The sequence below is a fragment of the Sorex araneus genome, chromosome 5 (genome assembly GCF_027595985.1).
Source record: "Sorex araneus isolate mSorAra2 chromosome 5, mSorAra2.pri, whole genome shotgun sequence".
NCBI lineage: Eukaryota > Metazoa > Chordata > Mammalia > Eulipotyphla > Soricidae > Sorex > Sorex araneus.
This window is the reverse complement of record NC_073306.1, coordinates 182679670-182697979: the sequence shown is the minus strand read 5'-3', so window position 1 is coordinate 182697979 and position 18310 is coordinate 182679670. Positions and strand designations below refer to the sequence as shown.

The 18310-nt window shown below is 42.8% G+C and overlaps 1 protein-coding gene across 1 annotated transcript in view; it reads left to right on the top strand.

The window, feature by feature from the left end:
• KDR (kinase insert domain receptor) overlaps positions 1 to 18310 on the top strand; it is a 50443-nt gene that overhangs the window by 25099 nt on the left and 7034 nt on the right. The window contains exons 16-27 of the mRNA XM_004607979.2: positions 1710 to 1816; positions 2243 to 2378; positions 2861 to 2965; positions 4275 to 4388; positions 4940 to 5028; positions 5787 to 5940; positions 7758 to 7855; positions 10228 to 10350; positions 10498 to 10609; positions 10863 to 10962; positions 11692 to 11797; positions 13328 to 13479. Coding sequence (XP_004608036.1) covers positions 1710 to 1816; positions 2243 to 2378; positions 2861 to 2965; positions 4275 to 4388; positions 4940 to 5028; positions 5787 to 5940; positions 7758 to 7855; positions 10228 to 10350; positions 10498 to 10609; positions 10863 to 10962; positions 11692 to 11797; positions 13328 to 13479 — 1396 coding nt within the window. The remainder of the gene's footprint in view (positions 1 to 1709; positions 1817 to 2242; positions 2379 to 2860; positions 2966 to 4274; positions 4389 to 4939; positions 5029 to 5786; positions 5941 to 7757; positions 7856 to 10227; positions 10351 to 10497; positions 10610 to 10862; positions 10963 to 11691; positions 11798 to 13327; positions 13480 to 18310) is intronic.

Here is an 18310-nt window from a genome sequence, read left to right as displayed (position 1 = left end):
GACAGGTAGACATTTAATGGTTTTTTTCTAGGTCCCCAAATGTCAATATGGGAACATTTACACATAAATTTATATGTACAGGGAAATTTTGAACTTTTTTTTTTTTCGTTTTGGGTCACACCCAGTAATGCACAGGGGTTACTCCTGGCTCTGCACTCAGGAATCACTCCTGGCGGTGCTTAGGGGACCATATGGGATGCTGGGAATCGCACCCGGGTTGGCTGCGTGCAAGGCAAACGCTCTACCCACTGTACTATCACTCCAGCCCTGAATTTTTTAAGTTTTATGGCGAATATTTGAATTTCTCTGTATAAGTAGAGTGACTTCAGTAAGACTACCAGAGAAACAAAATCTATTTCCAAATATCCTTGTTGCTTAGTCTCTCAGCTGTTAATTACTTATCTTTCTACCTTCCTGAGCCGGCCATGGGCACATTTGATCCACACTGCACTCAGTCATTGGGAGGCCCTGAGTGATAATTGCTTCCTTATCACCTCTTTGCTAATCACTCTTAAGTTGAAAGCCTTCTCTGGTGTTTCATTTCTCTCACTCAGAGCTGTCCTCTGGAGCCCTCAGCCTCGGTAGTTTTCTCTGCCAATCTCTGCTTTCTTTTTTTTTTCTCTCTTCTATTTTCTTTCATAGTGATTTTAAACAAATTGCTAGGTCATGTGGGATGTGGCCGACTTGGCTTCTCTCCTCCCACGCAAGATCAGAGCAACAGCTGCCTGGTGGGGGCCAGACCTGGCATCAGCGCCACCATCCCAGTGACTTTTGCGTGCTCTTGATGAAGTAGTGTAAGCTTTCTGGCCTCTTTCTCCATCTGAAAAGTGAGCATTATTGAGAAGATGAAGTGGGGTGAGATTGTTCAATTGATGAGAACCTAATTTAGTGTGTGGTCATGAGTAGTTTTCTGAGCAAGCGCTACATTTATTTCATTATTTCCCTGCTTTTTTGTTGTTGTTGTTGTTGTTGGGGGGACATGCCTCACCGTCCTTAGGGCTTACCCCTGGGTTTGTGCTCAGGAATTGCTCCTGGTCTTGCCCTAGGGACTGTTTTGGGCACCAGGGATTGAACTTGAGTTAACCACATGAAAGGCAATTGCTTTACCCACTGTATTATTTCTCCAGCCTTTCCTGCTTGGTTTCTTAAATGATTCCTTCCAAAGCCGTATACTAGACATTTTCTGCCAATAAAAACTTTCCTTTTCTATAGAGCACAATCTGCTTTCTTGCAAATATTGCTCTTCCTTCAGATACTTCCTCTGGTCTTTTAAAATCTATCTATCTCTGTTTATTTACACACAAAAAATGGATTTTGGGGCTACACTCATCTGTTTTTGCTCAGAGAGCTTACTCCAGGCTCTACTTGGGGGGTCACTCCTGACGGTGCTTGGGGGACCATAAATGTGGTTCAGGGTTGGAACCAAAGCCTGCTACATGCAGGTCTGGTGCCCTACCTCCTGTCCTATCTCTCCAGCCCCAGGACTTAGTATTTTTTTTTTTATCTTTAATGACTTTAGCATTCCACTGTTGTAGGTTTTCATGAGCGTCATTTTGAAAATTTAATTATCCGTGCAAAAGGTGATAGATTCTATTCAGTTTTTGGAGTTCTTGTCTTGTTGATAAGCAGGAGCTCTTGCTTTCATGTGGTGTCTTATAGCAGAAGCTGTGATTTTTAACTGTGATGCTCATTCAATTGTGTCATTCCAGGCGCTCAGGAAAAGACAAACTTGGAAGTCATCATTCTAGTGGGTACGGCAGTGATTGCCATGTTCTTCTGGCTCCTTCTTGTCATCGTTCTTCGGACTGTTAAGCGGGTAACGAGAATATTTCCCTTGTGTCTCATGCACATTGGTTTTCATGATTAATGAAAGCTGACTGAGGCTCTTTGAGTCGTTTCTCCCCATTGTTTTTGGCTCAATGGGCACAATTTTATTTCAATACAATAACATTCTTGCCCACTCGCTTTTGGCTGGACCACTGGGTTTTAATTGACAGAAGCTACTAGAGGAGAAAAAGGGCTTGGTCTTGTGTAATTAAGATTTGAAAACTTCATTTGAGCTCATTTGGGAATGGAGGGGACATGGGAAGCAGAACTATAATAGGACTATTCTCAAATACCATGAGTTTTGTTAGAAAATGAGACCTCGGGAATGGGGTGCCTGTAAACAACAATCATAAGCACATAAAAACAACAGCCAAACAACAGCATGTGTATGACTGGAAGGAATAATGCTTTCCAGGCCAATGGAGGAGAACTGAAGACAGGCTACTTGTCCATCGTCATGGATCCAGATGAGCTTCCCTTGGACGAGCACTGTGAACGCCTGCCCTATGATGCCAGCAAGTGGGAGTTTCCTAGGGACCGACTGAAATTAGGTATGTTCTCAAGGAATAGTAGATTTCCTAGGCCATCTCTTCTTTATGAGAATGACAAATCCATTCTATGCAAATCCATTCTATGCAACGGTTTACATTGTCCACTTAGTCCCTTAGATTTAGAGTTCTGTGTAGTTATCCAATGCAAGGCATCAGGAGAGTGAAAGTGGAGGTTTTGGGTGGCTCTTTTTTTTTTTTTTTTTGCTTTGGGACTACATCTGGTGGTGGTGCTCAGGGGTCACTCCCAGCAGTGCTTGGGATCAAATCTAGGCTGCCTGCATGGAAACGTGTGCTAAGTTTGTTGAGCTATCCCTCTGACTACAAGGGGGAGATGTTAAATAATGAGCTCAGAGCAAATTACCTGCTTCCAGTTAACTGGTCTGTTCATGTTGAATTGGGGTGTGAGGTCACCCAACCTCTTGGGAATCTTCACGTGTCACTGGTGGTATAATCTAAATTTTGGTGTTGACACTGTTGACTAGGTAAGCCTCTGGGCCGAGGTGCCTTTGGCCAAGTGATTGAAGCAGATGCCTTTGGAATTGACAAGACAGCAACTTGCAAGACGGTGGCTGTGAAAATGTTGAAAGGTAAAAAGGAAAATTCCATGATTATGTATTTATCTGTTTTATCCAAGCTTTTACCAGATCTAAAGATTGTATCAGTCTGTGCAGTTAGGTGAACCCACTAGCCTAAGCATACAGCTGGCCTAGACTGGTGCCTTTATGGTGCAAACTGGAAGTTTCTCTTTAATTGCCTGAGACCAGGGTGTGTTAACTGACAAGCAAAGTTGGAGGTGGATTTTAGCATGTCACACTCCCCTTTCCCTCCCACCCACCTATTGATAACTCCCCACTTTGCTTGGGAGTCCTATCGCATAACTTGTATATTATTTAGTGCCTATTACTTAGTGCATGGCTTGTATGTTATTTAGTGCCTGGCTAGCGGACAACAATACCTTGGTTATATCAAAATTATTTCTTAATAGATTATGGTGCATTCATAGGTATTTCTAGGCCCTCTAGAAGCATGGAAAGAAATTTGATATAGCATGGCAAATGTAAAAGTTTTTCACGTATGAAATATAATCTGCAAAATAATGGTGGTTGGCTTAGAAACAAAAGGTTATAGGTGAAGTTTTAAAATTTAAAAGTTTTGTAAAGTGTTAATCCTAATAGTAATAACAGGATGCTGCCATTTTCATTTGGGACAAGGATGCTTTAAAAACTCTGCTGCAACTGTGATGGGCTTTCACTGATGGAAACCATGTTCCTCACCCCTTGTCAATGGGTCTTATACATTTTTATCTCTTTTATTTTTCCTGCTTTCCCTATGGTCCAGGCGGGTATGTAATCTAGAAGTAGCTCTTCAGGGCCTGTGGTATGAGTGATGTTTGGAAACTGTCCTAGTCTGGACAGGCTTAAATTGAGAGTCTCATCGTCATCAGCCTCATGTGCCAATTGACCTTGCCAGCTGGCCTTTGATAAGCTTCCTGTGCAGATTGGCTGGAACTGCAGCATAGCCCCTAGCCTACGAGGATGTTTCCTACATGGTGTTGCTATTTTACAATGAAGTATTGAAATAATTAGGCCTTAAGAAGCAGAGTAAACCTGATCTATGAAAATCCCAGTTTTGTCAAAGAAGAAAATCTGGGCTAACTCCAGCTGCAGATGTAGTTTCCACTTTGCAAAAGACTTCACGATGGACTCCATTAAATAGCAATCATTCTGGGTGCACTTACAATTTAAAACTAACTTTGATAGAAATGCACCTAGTCCATAACTTGGTGTAGAGCGGTATTCTCACTGGAGGTATGTTGCATAGACGTGTACAGTGTACCTCCGTCCTCCAAAGGTCATGCCTGTATTTGTGACTTCCCTCTCTGCCCCGTGTTTGTAGAAGGAGCAACACACAGTGAGCACCGAGCCCTCATGTCTGAACTCAAGATTCTCATCCATATTGGCCACCATCTCAATGTGGTTAACCTTCTAGGTGCCTGTACCAAACCAGGAGGTGAGTATCTATGGATAGTTCTGGTTGCCTGGTTTTGGCTTTAGCATCCCTGCTGATAGTTGAGGGATGCCACAAAGTTTCTGTAATTTTGGTAACTCAGGATGATATGATAGATTGGTGGATAGAAATACATATCATGGCGATTTAATGGGTTATTTTAGATTCTCTTAGAATTTCCTGTGAATTGAGCAGCACTGCATCATGATATAATTTGTTACTGGTGAAGTAGGTGTTCAAACTGGAAGCCCAACTCTGCATCCCAAAGACCTTGAAAGCAAGGGCCCTTGGAAGTAGCTTCCCCTAAACTAGAGTCATCTTTTGTGATGGTGTGAAAAAACAAGTGTGGATTTTCTTCTGTAATGTGGATTAATCTGTTGACGACAGAAAGGCTGCCTACAAGAGAATTGTGATGGGCAGATTTCTGTGATGCTGTCCCCAGTGGCAGGTTATAGCCTCTTCTATGATGTTTCGGTAGACTTTGGTAATCAAGGAAATAGAAACAGGAGTGGAAATACTTTTTTCCTTTTTTTGACATGCTGTGTGGTTCACAGGGCCACTCATGGTGATTGTGGAATTCTGCAAGTTTGGAAACCTGTCCACCTATTTAAGGAGCAAGAGAAATGAATTTATCCCCTACAAGGTTAGTCTTTCTTAATTCTGGACATGCTGTAAAAATGGAGGAAAACTTAATGTGACATAGCTTAAGCTTTTAATTAAAATTCTGTGAAAATCTTGTGAGGAAATTTTACAGTCTCCTTCGGCTCTCCTAACAGCGTCTTTTACCTTCCAGGGACTATCTGATTTTCATGCTTTATTTTTATGGCGCCTAGTCCATGGTAGATGTTGCCAGAAAAGGGCAGAATGTGGACATGATTCAGGAAGAGGATAGTTGAGGAGGGGAAGATAGTGTTGGATTATTATTTTTCTCTCCAAAGCCATATTTGGCTCCATGTAATAGAAATTCCTCTGTAACAAGGACACTGATGCTCAAAGTATGTCTGAGGTGAAACTTGAAACAAGAAATTTAACTATTTAAAGAAAGAACTATGAGGGCTGGAGACATAGTAGTGGGGTTAAGACACTTGTCTTGCAGTCAGTCAACTCAATTCTATCCCAGAACTGCTAGAACCACCTAGAATCACCTCCAGATGTGATTCCTGGAGGAATTTATCTTAAGTCCTTTTTTAAAGGAGTCAGGTAAAACAAACAACAACAACAAAAAGGAGTTAAGATTTTATGGAAGAAAATCCAGTATATAGAACACATGTCCAAAATTTCTGCTATTAGACTACATGATCTGGGAATGTTCTCTTTATTTTTGTTTTGAATGGCTATAGTTTACTCTGTTTTAGAGATCTGTGTTGTATTCAAGGAGTTTGTTCACATACTTCTTCGTAGAGCAAAGGGGCACGATTTCGTCAAGGGAAAGAATATGTTGGAGAAATCACTATGGACCCCAAACGGCGCTTGGATAGTATCACTAGTAGCCAGAGCTCAGCCAGCTCAGGATTTGTTGAAGAGAAGTCCCTCAGCGATGTGGAGGAAGAAGAAGGTACGTCTCATTGCTTCCTCCAAAGTTAACACATGTTCTACAGGACCAGAGAAGGTGGCAGGGGGTTATGAGGAATTTTGTCATGAAAGAAGCTCAGTGCAATCTGTGATCAAAAAAGATGTGAATTTCTTGTCTGCTTCCACAGAGACTTCCCCAAAGTGAAGTGTGTACTAGGTGGTGAACTACGCATGTATTTCTACCCCATCGAAGTCCATTGCCCCATAATGACCCAGCAGCAGGCGAATACCCAGTCAATTGTCTCTAGAATGTTGGTTATATTTTATTAGCGGGCATGGCTCAGTGCTATGTTCCAGAGGATAAAAGTTACTCTCTGGAGGTTTGTTAACCTCCCCATTGCCTGCCCTACTATTCAGCCCTACATTACTTCACCAGCCACAACAGAGGTTTTTGAGTTAAGCATGCCCAAACTTTTCCAAGGCAGTTCAGTGTGCTGTGTCTAGCCTCCTACGTGACTTATCAAGTCTCCTTTCAGCCTTCCTTTCTCAGAAAAGCCTTGGTAATTTTGCTTTTCTTTATCCAGTTATGCCTCCCATGATATTTCAGAACTCCTTACAAGTAAATCTGTGCTCTCTGCTAAACTTCCAGTTCCAAGATACACTTTCTCTGGCTCCTTCAGAAGGAGAAGAGTCTGTCCAGTGAATGCAGAGCGGGGTGTTACTGACACCTGGCTCCCCGAGAGGTGTGAGCTTAAGAGCCCAGTTAGGGAACAGAAAGAAAACCCGTTCTGTTGCCCTTGACCTGTCACCGAAAGGACTCCAATCAGACTTCTTTCCCTGAGAATTCAAACCAGCAGTGTGACACTGGAACTTGGTCTAGAAAATGTGGGGAGGTTGTGTAGATCTCACGTGATTGGGCCCACACTCAGTGCCTCTTCCCTGTGACTCACAAAATAGTGACCAGTAAAGAGAAAACTATGGATTGAGCCAGGAAGCTGACATAGAAAAGTTGGCCTGGAATTGTGTCTCCATTTCCTCATTTAAACAAAGATGGAATTTAAATAACTGTTCACTGAGAACCCTGTAGTCTTATGCAAAGAAAGAGCACCAAGAAAAAGTTCTCAAAATCTTTTTACTACTTAACAAGGTTATTATTACAACTGACTTTGCTTACAGTGGTGTTTATCAAAGAGTGGAGCCACTTCTTCTCTGACTAAAATTGAGACACATCAATGCCTTTATGTCGATACCACCAATTTACATAAATCCATCTTTCTCCTTTTGTTCCTATCTTCTTGCATTCATATCACAAGAGGAAAAAGCATCTTCCTCACGAGCCAGATTAAATGTGTTTACAGCACTTTCTCAGCTAGAAAGTGAGAGAAAATGTATTTTTGGTATTTTTAGTTATCCGTTGTAGATTATAGTTTGACCTTTGGTCTTTGTCCCAGGACAAAGCCTGGAGAGAAAAGATCCAATGACCCTGAATATTGTTTTCTTTTTATAGTTCTTGACATGGAGCTATTGTTTATCCCTCTGGGTACATTTGGAGAAGAAAAAAAAAGAGCCAAACAAAAACTCAGGAGTTTAAAACAATAAATTTGTTGGAAAAATATTCTCTTTCACTTCTGGATTAGCTGGTTCTACTTGGCAAAAAAAAAGTTAATAATTTGCTGTGGTAGGGTGAAATTAATAATACTGTGATTCAGCACATTTATAGAAGACAGCGACATTGTCTCTCTGCTTCTGTTTCCCTATATTTAACTCTCTTGAAAATTATTGTTACTCTAATGAATTTAGGAAAAAAATAGCACTGGTGGGTGGAAATACTGATCTCTGCCCTCCTGTATTTTCTGACAGTTTCTGAAGATCTATATAAGAACTTCCTGACCTTGGAACATCTCATCTGCTACAGCTTTCAAGTGGCTAAGGGAATGGAATTTTTGGCCTCAAGGAAGGTAAGATGGTTCAATGGGAAGCAGAGAAATCTCTGATCTGAAGAGATCACAGGTTTGAAAATAGGATATGTAGTAACAGCCACTGGTGTTTGTTTGGGACTGTAATTTATTCACCACTTTTCAAAAATCTCTATTTGGAAACCCTATTTCTGCTAATAAAGTGTGGGTAAAGATTTCAACAAATTATTTAATGTGTAAAATACTTACGGAGCTTCTTCTAGGTTCAGGCATTCTGCTAGGCACTGAGAAAACTGTCACCGAACAGGCAAACCTCTTCACCTTTATGAAGTTTACATTCTGGTGAATGGAACAAATAGTAAAGAAGAGAAACAAGTCAAATCCATGGTTAGATCAGACGGGAGTAAATGCTGTGGGAACAATAAGCAGGAAAGGCTTATATTGTATACATTTGTGGTATGTTTGTGCATGCATATACATCTGTGTTTGTGTACATCAATTTCAAACAAAGTGGACCAGGAAAGATTTGACATTTGAGCAATGACCTTGGAAGAGGTGAGGCACTGAAGTTTGCAGATATGTTGGTGTGAGAGAGTCTATTTTTAATTTATTTTACATTCATCACTGTCCATCAAAAGGTATTTGTTGGGAGTATAATTAGAAAACAGGAAGGATAGACTTTAGATGAGAGCGATTAAGAGGGCTAAAATTAGAAAAGTGGGCCAAACAAAGGCCGAAGTGGGGACGTGACAAGTTACAAATATTCCCAAGGTGGTAAACACAACAGTGTCACCTCTCTGGAATGGGAAACATGGATGGTTTCACATGAAGCAAAAGTACTCAAAATCAGTTCCAGGAAAAATGATCAGTTGATATGATGCATGTGTCGCACCCTACTGCAAGAAGGAAAAACAATGGTTTTGGTTTTCTGAATTAAAACAAAATTGACAGCCTCTTTACTTTTCTGTAGTTTCAAGCTCCTTCTAGCATCCAGATCCTGGGGATCTCAGGTGTTTCTATGCCAAGGTCCTTGTCATTTTGCTCATAACAAACGGGAAAGGAAAGAACTGGGATATTTTGGGATTTATGTAAAACAGAGAGAAGAGGTATTTACTCTCCTGTTAAATTATGATTTATTTTATTATTGCTGTTCCTTGGGGCTGGAGCGATAGCACAGCGGGTAGGGCATTTGCCTTGCACATGTCCTACCTGGGTTCGATTCCTCTGTCCCTCTTAGAGAGCCTGGCAAGCTACCCGTGGCATATTCAATAAGCCAAAAACAGTAACAACAAGTCTCACAATGGAGATGTTCCTGGTGCCTGCTCGAGCAAATCGATGAACAACGGGATTCCAGTGTTACAGTGATACAGTGATTGCTATTCCTTAAGGACAGAATCTACTATTTCGTTTTCTTTTGGTTTGGGGACGGAAGTGGGGTGATGGGGGAACCTCTGCATCTACCAGGCGATTTCTGGTTGTTGGACTGAAAAGGAAGCTCTTTTGTTAGAGACAATGTAGGATGAATTGTTTGTTGTTTCAAGAATCCCATCCTGCTCAATAGTCTTATCAATATGCTTTAAATATGTCTCATTCAGGAGAAAGCAACATTAAGATGGGAGGCACAGGAGCTCAGGACTGGGAGACTCATCCCATTTCTCCTTCAATGACTTAATTATCAGTTAATATTTTATTTTCATGTGTTTCTTGTTTTTAATCCTAATCTATCTAAAGCTTCTTGGTAGTAGGAAATTCTTATGAAGATAGAGGATATAGACAGAGGCACTAGAGTGGAAAAGCATAAAAGAAAATTAAAGGAGCATTCAGATTTATAAAGTATATCAGAGTCAGTTTGAGTATTGAAGAGACTCACATTGCTTTAATAGACCTTGATGAAAATTCAGCACTTTGGCCACAAAACGGGTTCCTCTGGGAAGTGTTTATCAGAGCCCATCCTTCGTCCTGTGACCTATGAAATGGTGAAACCAATGAAGGGTACCGTACCAAGAAGAGCTTCTTGTTTCTGATTTCCAAGCACTCATTCAAAATAAAAAATATTTTGGGGCATCCTTTAAAGATGTCTCCTATCTGTATATGGTGCTGGGGAAAAGGGATGTGTGGGTGTGACCAGAAGCACATTCTTAATTGTGTCGAAGAGAAGTCTATTTATGACTTCATACCATAACTCAGTTATTTAACTCCCAAATAGGATGTTGTTTATGGAATAAACAGCTGTGTACCTCAAGACAAGTCACAGACTTTCTTCCTGAAGTGTTGATAAAAGATATTAACCAAGTCCTTGTTAATCAACAGTTGGTTTTCTGATGGAATTATTTTTTAAAGCATGAGGTCACAGCAGATGTAGAAATGATCAGCTGTGTTGAGACCTAATGCACCCTCAATTTTTTTTTTTGCAGTGTATCCACAGGGACCTGGCAGCACGAAATATCCTCTTGTCGGAGAAGAATGTGGTTAAAATCTGTGACTTTGGCTTGGCCCGAGATATCTATAAAGATCCAGACTATGTCAGAAAAGGAGATGTAAGTATCAAAGATGAACTCAGAGACCAATGAAATAGCAGAATTCAAACTTTTTAGCATACTTCCAGCCCTGTATTCAGGAGCAAGGGAAGTTTTTTCTTCTAATAGTTGCTAAGTTGACTGAGTCTTGGATTTGTATTCTTTTAGGCTCGTTTGCCTTTAAAGTGGATGGCTCCAGAAACCATTTTTGACAGAGTGTACACAATTCAGAGTGATGTGTGGTCTTTTGGTGTCTTGCTCTGGGAAATATTTTCCTTAGGTAAGTAATTTATTTTGTCCGCTCCATCCACACTCCAAATAGAATAAAAGTCAGTGGTCCGACTATGACTCATATTCTACCTTTATTGGGAGAATTTAATTGGAAGCATTGGACTGCAAAGTTCAAGCTTTGAAAAAAAAAGAAAAGAAAGAAAAGAAAAGGTACTAGTGATAAGGATGCTCAGGAGTCAGGCAAAGGACTTTCTAGAATAGAAGCAATCGCATCAAATAATATCCATCTCTGCTTTGTTTAGGTGCTTCTCCCTATCCTGGAGTCAAGATTGATGAGGATTTTTGTAGGCGATTGAAAGAAGGAACTAGAATGAGGGCCCCTGATTACACAACACCGGAAATGTAAGACTAAAGTATCTTTTTCCTTTCTTTTCTTTTCCACAGAAATTCACCCTGTCTAGACGAGTGTCCATTATAGACACATCATCCTTTGCACCTAGCTTGTTTTCTTCCCCTTTGAAGCCCTGCCTACTGACCTCACAGATGATCAATTATGTGTCCTCTATTACAGTTTTCTCTCTGTTTCATTATCTATTCCAACCAGTTGTTTTTTTTCTTTCTTTGGAGGAGGGGGGCCTCTCAAGTGCTTCTCCAGAGGCCCTGGAATCCAAGGGTAAATCTCAGCCAATAGGCTTGTGATTTAATACAAGGCTGTGAGGTTGTGATGCTGTTTGGGCCTTGTGGTACCAGGGTTACCAGGTTCACCCCTGCAGTGCTCAGAGACCTCCAGGGCTACATTCATCGATGCCCTTGTGGTCATCCCACCAGGGGACCAGGTGGTGCCAAGGATTAAACCCAGGTTGGGTGCATTTTAGGTACATGTGCTAGGCAGTGTATTATCTCCCAGCCCCAGTCAGTTCATTTTTATTTGAGCCTGATGAATAATGTTTTCACTGCATACTTGATCCTTCAAGTATAGGGTACTCTGCTTAAGTAGACACTTAAGTATCTCCCCTTAGCATCTTGGCTCCTGGTAGCCTCCTTGTAAGTGTTTACTCAGGCTTACGGTTATTTTCAGCATCAGATAGAAGTAAAGAAACTATTAGTGACTTCAGTATTTTGCTTTTCTAGGTACCAGACCATGCTTGACTGCTGGCATGGGGAGCCCAATCAGAGACCAACATTTTCAGAGTTGGTGGAACATCTAGGAAATCTGTTACAAGCTAATGCTCAACAGGTTTGTGAGCATCCAAAAATTGTTGCAAAAAATACTTATGTGCTCTGTGCTCCTCTGCTGCTGAGAACTTGGCTTATGCTGTCACATTGTCCTCTCAGCCTGTGAACCAGGAGCTGTATTCTTCCAGATCTAAGCAATAGCACTTTCCTAAAAGCTTGCAACTACTCTGTTACACACATGAGACCCTAGTTCATATCCTGGGAGATCTAAACTCTAGTCACTATCTCGTTTTTGTTAGATTTTGATGCTCGTCTAGTGTGTGTGTGTGTGTGTGTGTGTGTAAAACCTAGTCGATTTCCATAATATCATAATAGATGGAATTTCAAGAAATTTTAATAGATTCTGCAGGCAATAGCACATCGAAACCAGGCAAAACAGTTAACCTTTTCCTCTTCCTTGGTAGTATTTTGGCTTTCTAACTTCCACCAGAGGATTTTAGAGTTGTAGCCTTCATCATTACCCAGTTATGTTTGTATGTATGTCTATATGTATGTATGTATTATGTATGCATGCATGTATTTATTTATTTTTGAACCACATCAGGCAGTTCTCAGAGCTTATTACTGTCTCTGCTCTCAGGAATAACTCCTGGTAGGACTCAGGGTAGTTTATGGGGTACTAGGGATTGAACCTGGGTCGATAGCTTGTACAGCAAGCTCCCCACTGGCAGTATTATCTCTCTGGGCCATTACCAAGCTGTTTAATCTCAGTCAGTGTCTCTTACCACATCAAAGAGTCAAGTCATTTTCCTCCTCCTGTCTGTCTTTTGGTTAGTTAGAGAACAACAGGTTGAATCTGTTTTATTAATTAAACTCTAAACCATTCAAAAGTATCCAGTTACCCTTTATTTTTTTTTCTCATGATGAAATTATGTTCAGTTGTGCAACCTTTCCTCAGAAGACCCATTTTTTCCTGCAAATTTATTGCTCATTCGTAGACTGTCATCAGTTTTTCCACTGCCTTGAATTGTAGCAGCTAAAATTGGATGAGGTGCCATTTAAAAGGCTGGGCCTGGCAGCTGAGATAGGCTTTGTGAAGAAATGATTTCTCAGCTTGGAGGCTCTGTGGCTGCGTCCAGGAGACATCCCGCCCTGTGTTCACTGCAGCACTGGTCTCGGAGGCCCCTGCCTTTACCCTTATTCATCCGGTTTGGCTTTTTGGCAGTGCTCAGGGACTAGTCCTGACTTTGTGCTTAGGGATCCAACCTGCCTCTGCGCTCAGAGGACCACATGCGATGACCAGATTGAAACCATTGCTGTAGCTGCCGCCACATGCCAGCAAGTTCCTTAAACTTCTGTACTCCCTGGCTTCCCATCTTGGTCTTGTAAGATCCCTCAGTATTCTTTCATCTCCACAGCCCTTTCCGGTGCCCTTCTGATTTCGACAAGTCACGTTTAAAGTTGTCTTAAAAAATTTCTCTGTCCAACCCTGACAGCAGCATAGCCCGTAACCAACAAGCCTCCCTCTGCAACAAAAAAGACTTTTTGAAGGGCTGAAGCCATAACAGTTGCATGCTGTTTATTGTTTCAGGATGGCAAAGACTATATTGTTCTTCCCATATCAGAGATTCTGAGCGTGGAGGAGGATTCTGGACTCTCTCTGCCTACCTCACCTGTTTCCTGTATGGAGGAAGAGGAAATGTGCGACCCCAAATTCCATTATGACAACACAGCAGGAATCAGGTACTGTCTAGGGCCAACATCCTGGGAGTGGGAGGAGGGCACGGGGGTGCTTCAAGGTCATCTTGGGGGAGGGTGGAAGGAAGACATTGTATAAAGTGGCTTAAAAGTCATGTCCACGTTTACCAAGAGCCCTCACCGAGCGCCCGAGTTGAGATTGCCACAAAGGCAAATACTTGTTAGCAAGGGCCGGGGTAGGTGAGTTGGTGCCCATCTGTGGCCCATATTGCTGCCATCTCCCCTTCCTTTCAGAATTCTAAGCCCCGCAGCTGCAAATAACTGGAATGCCAGAGTTGGTTAATCTCCAGCAAAAAGAGACAAGTTTTCCAAAGACATCTGTAGTTAAGTTACCCCCACATACTCTTTCATTAGCAAGGAAGTGTTGTCTGCATATATGAAACAGCACTCAGGGCCTGGCCAGCTCGGAGGCAGTCTGCCCCGGGGATGCGTGCTGAATTCGGCAGGACAGCCGTCTTCAGAAGTCCCTCCCAAGTCTGATTTTCAGCGTTTCGTTTGCCTGGCGGGACGTCCGGGCTTCTTGAGAACACGTGCACCACAGCCTCTTCCTGCTCTGTCCCACAGCTCTCAAGCCAGCGTGCTTCTCTCTCCTGGCACCTGTGCCCAAGGAAAGCGCTCAAGTGGGTTTCTACAATAGGATCAGAAAATCGCCTGTGACAAGTCGGAGGAAACTTCCCTTTGCTTTGTTTCTTCCCTGACCTTCCTGGGGTTCCCCTCCTGCCTCTCAGAGCTCAGCTGGGCTGGTTCGCCTTGCTGGCGCTAAAGGGGCAGCTGGAGCACTGATGAGTGGAAAGCTCATCAAGGGTATAAACCAAGAAGGGAGCCCCCTGCCCCCTGCCAAAAAAAAAAAAAGAATTTACGGCTTTTTTTTTTTTAAAGAGCTTTCCTTTGTATTATCAGATTTTGCCTCAGAGTTAGGCAAGGTGGAAACTTGATTACTCTGATGAGTTCTCGATCATCCTGTTTGATGTCGCTGTTGACCTTAGAGGCTTGGGGAGATTCCCTGGGGGCATCTTATATTGTGGTTAAAGAACCAGACTTCAGAGGCAAGTTGGACTGGCTTGGACCCCCTAGTCTGCCTCTTAGCAGCTGTGTGGAGAGATCACGTAACTTCTCCCTCAGTTTCCTTAACCTGTGAAATGAGGCGAGATCACCAGCATTCCTCGAAATGGATTATTTTGAGAAGGACATGTCGTAACTCATGTCTCGTCACTCAGCCAGACTCCAGAGACAGTGACTTTTCAGGGAGCTGCTGAAAACAGGTCTCTGCTATGAAACTAGTTCCTCTGAGCGCCTTCTCAAAGCTCATTTCTCCCCCAACAAGGAGGGCTCTCAGAAACAGTCATCTGGGCTGGAGATATAGTACAGTAGGGAAGGTGCTTGCCGTGCATGCAGCCGAACTGGGTTCCATTCCTGAAACCATACAGGGACCCCCACCCCCACCCCAAGCATCAGTAGGGGTCACTCCCTGAGCACAGAGCCAGGCATAGACCGAGAGCAATACAGGGTGTGTCCTCCCCTCCCAAAGTAAAGAAGAAAGGGTCATGTAAGGAGAATCAGTCCAGCTCTGTGCTTAAAACTTACTTGTTGGGCCGGAGAGACAGTATACTAGAGAAGGCGCTTGCCTTGCACATAGATGACCTGGGTTTGATCCCTGGCATCCCATATGGTCTCCTGAACCCCACCAGGAGTGATCTCTGAGTGCACAGCCAAGAGTAAGTCCTGAGCACAGCTGGATGTAGGCCCCCCCCCCAAACAAATAAGCAAAAATTCCTTGTTTATCTAGTCTTCTGGGATAGTAATTCTCTGGAAACATGATTGCGCTATTCTTTATCATTAAATAAGCCACTGGATCCTGAGCTATTTTCCTTCAGCTTTCTGTGCCCAGGGACCAGAGGACAGAAGCCCTTGTCAGCCTCTTGACTGACTTGGGCACTTTGTGTAGGGTGCTGAGAGCCGACGAAGTCATGTTTGTGCAGTGGAAGCACCAAACACAGTTCTGGAGCTGCACCAGGGCTGCGAACATTTATCCCCAGAAGCGTGCACACCACATGCCACCCTCGCAACACACCCTTGTGACACCACACCCCCGACACACGCCTGGCTCCAATTTTCTGTCTGTGCTTTTTTGAATTGGTCTTTCCAGTCCAGTTTCTCTTTCATCTGACCATAGCGTTAAAAGTCTGATAGAAATTGGAATCTTCTATAGAAATTGGAATCTTTTGTCTCCCTCCCGCCCCCGTCCCCCCTATCTTGTTTCCTTTTATAAAACCCAAGCCTCTCAGACCCCTTTTTAGTCATCTGGGCTGATAGAAACACTGAATGGTGGTATCTGTGTATGGCATACGTCGTTTTGATGCTCTCTCTTGGTGCTGCTTCCCTGGCGACAGAGAGATGAGGCTGGGGTGCCTCATGGGACGTGTTCTCCCCCTCTTTCCCAATGCTGGTCAAGTAGAAACACTGAGGCATTTGCTCCCTTGCTTCTTCCTTGTAAGTTTCGATTCCGTTGCATTATAAATAGAGCTAGACAGGGACATCTCAGTGGGAGCCAACTTCATGATTTGTTGTCCCTTTCAACTATTTAAAAATATTTGTTCAGTTTATTTAGAGAAGAGGCTGAGAGGTGTGTGGGGGAAGGGTTGCGTAGAGAAGGACCCCGGGTGTCTAGACTTAGCTTTCTGGCTAATCTGCCCTGAGGATCAGCTCTGGCCCCAAGTTTGCATGCTTCTGCAACAAAACACATATTAATTGGACTCATCTTTCTTTGAGGGACTGTGGAGGACCATCTGCAGTTGCTCCATCATTTCCCCTGGGAGTTTCACCTCCCATTTCAGCTGCTTATCAAAGATTTCTTTTCAGTGCTGTCCCAGAGAAAGGTTCTGGCACATTCCATTTTCTTCATGTTGGCTAAATTGCTAGTGGTGATTAAATGCTCCTTGTAGATTGATGCCTTGAATAGCCTGCTGGCTGGATGTTCCTGCTCTTGGCTCTGATATTGGGCTGCTTGAAGCAAAACTTTGATTTTCCACCTTTTTTCCATCTCACACCCCTTGCTTCTTTATGGGTCGGTTCACATGCAGGAGAGAGCAGTGCTTTTACACTAAGTGCTTCATAAAGATGGGAACAATCACATCCCACTGTTCTTTTCTTTCTTGCTACCTTTGCAAGAGGATCATGGTGGGGTATGGTCAAATAAACAAACCTGGACATGGAAGTTAGTCTATGAAGATCTAAGTTTGAATTCCAGTTTTTTGTTTTTGATTTTTTGCTTTTTGGGGTCACACCTGGCAATACACAGGGGTTACTCCTGGTTCTGCACTACTCAGGAATCACCCTTGGCGGTACTCAGGGGACCATATGGAATGCTGGGAATCGAATCCTGGTTGGCCGAGTGCAAAGCAAACACCCTACCCGCTGTGCTATTGCTCCAGCCCCTGAATTCCAGTTTTAACCCTTTCTAGTGGCTTAGCATACTTATCTCCAAACAGGAAGTAATTTTTTTTGGGGGGAGGACACCACTTTCAGTGATAGTCTGGGGCTAGAAGGGCCACATCCAGTAGTGATTGGGGGCCACACAATGCTAGACATCAAACCAAAGTCTTGAACATGCAATGTGTATGCTGTATCTATTTGAACCACATTATGGCCCCTAGTAACTGAAACATGCACACACACACACACATGCACACATACATACACATACATAACTATTTTATATTCTATGAAGAGAAGATACAACATCTGTGGAAATGCTTCATCAGCTGAGAAGGACCATGCAATTTTTGGAGTTATTGGACTCAGCAGTCAAGCAGCTAGCTTTTATAAGGCAGTTGCATTATTGCCCAAGACACTGGCCCAAGAATCTTTGGAATCTGTGCATTTCTCCAAACCCTGTGTGCATCATTTTCTTTAATTAGGCAGCCTTTCTCTCTCCTCTAGATAAATGATCTCTCTCCTCTCTCTAATTGGTCTCTCTGCATTTACCCTTACCCATCTGAGCAGTCTTCTAAAGTGCATATTTGACTGTGATCTCATGTTGAACATTTTTCAATGGACGCTCATGACCCTTGAAGTCATGGTCCAGGTATTCCTGTTACATGATTTTGGACAGGTTCCTTGGCCTTGTTCTTGATCCTTCCCCTCCTCACCCCCAGGAAAGCTTTGTTTTAATTTAATTAATTAATTTGTTTTGGGGGCCACACCTGGTGGTGCTCCGGGCTTACTCCTGGCTCTGTGCTCAGGGATCATTCCTGGCCTGCTTGGGGACCTTATGGGGTGCCAAGGATCAAACCCAGGTCAGTTGCATGCAAGGCAAACACCCCACCCATTGTACTGTCTCTCTTGCCTTGCCCTCTTTATGTCTGAGTCTCCTATGAAATGGGAACAAGAATATCCCATCACAAGGTTCTTGAGAAGCCTGGTGTGTATTTTCAGTAAAAGATTATCTGAATGGGTGAATGAATGAAAGATAAACTATGGTACTTCTGCTGTTTGACCAATACCACTTTTAGGAACTGGGCTTAGGAGAATGTGAGCTTTGCTTTCTCTGTCCAGTTTTTGAGAAGTTTCCTCAGTGAAGCTTTCACTGGTAAATGTCATTCTTCTCTAGAAGAGAAGGAACCAGACTTCTCTGGCAGAGAAATGACTTGTGTTTCATTCTTTATTTGATCACAGAAGACACAAGAGCTAAGTACTATAACCAGAAGGTTGCCTGGGCAGGAAATCTGCTGCAATGAGAGTGAAGAATGTGTTGCCTTGCCTATTTGACCGTGCATCTGGAAAGTTCCCTCTGACTTTATTTCACTTAATATAATGT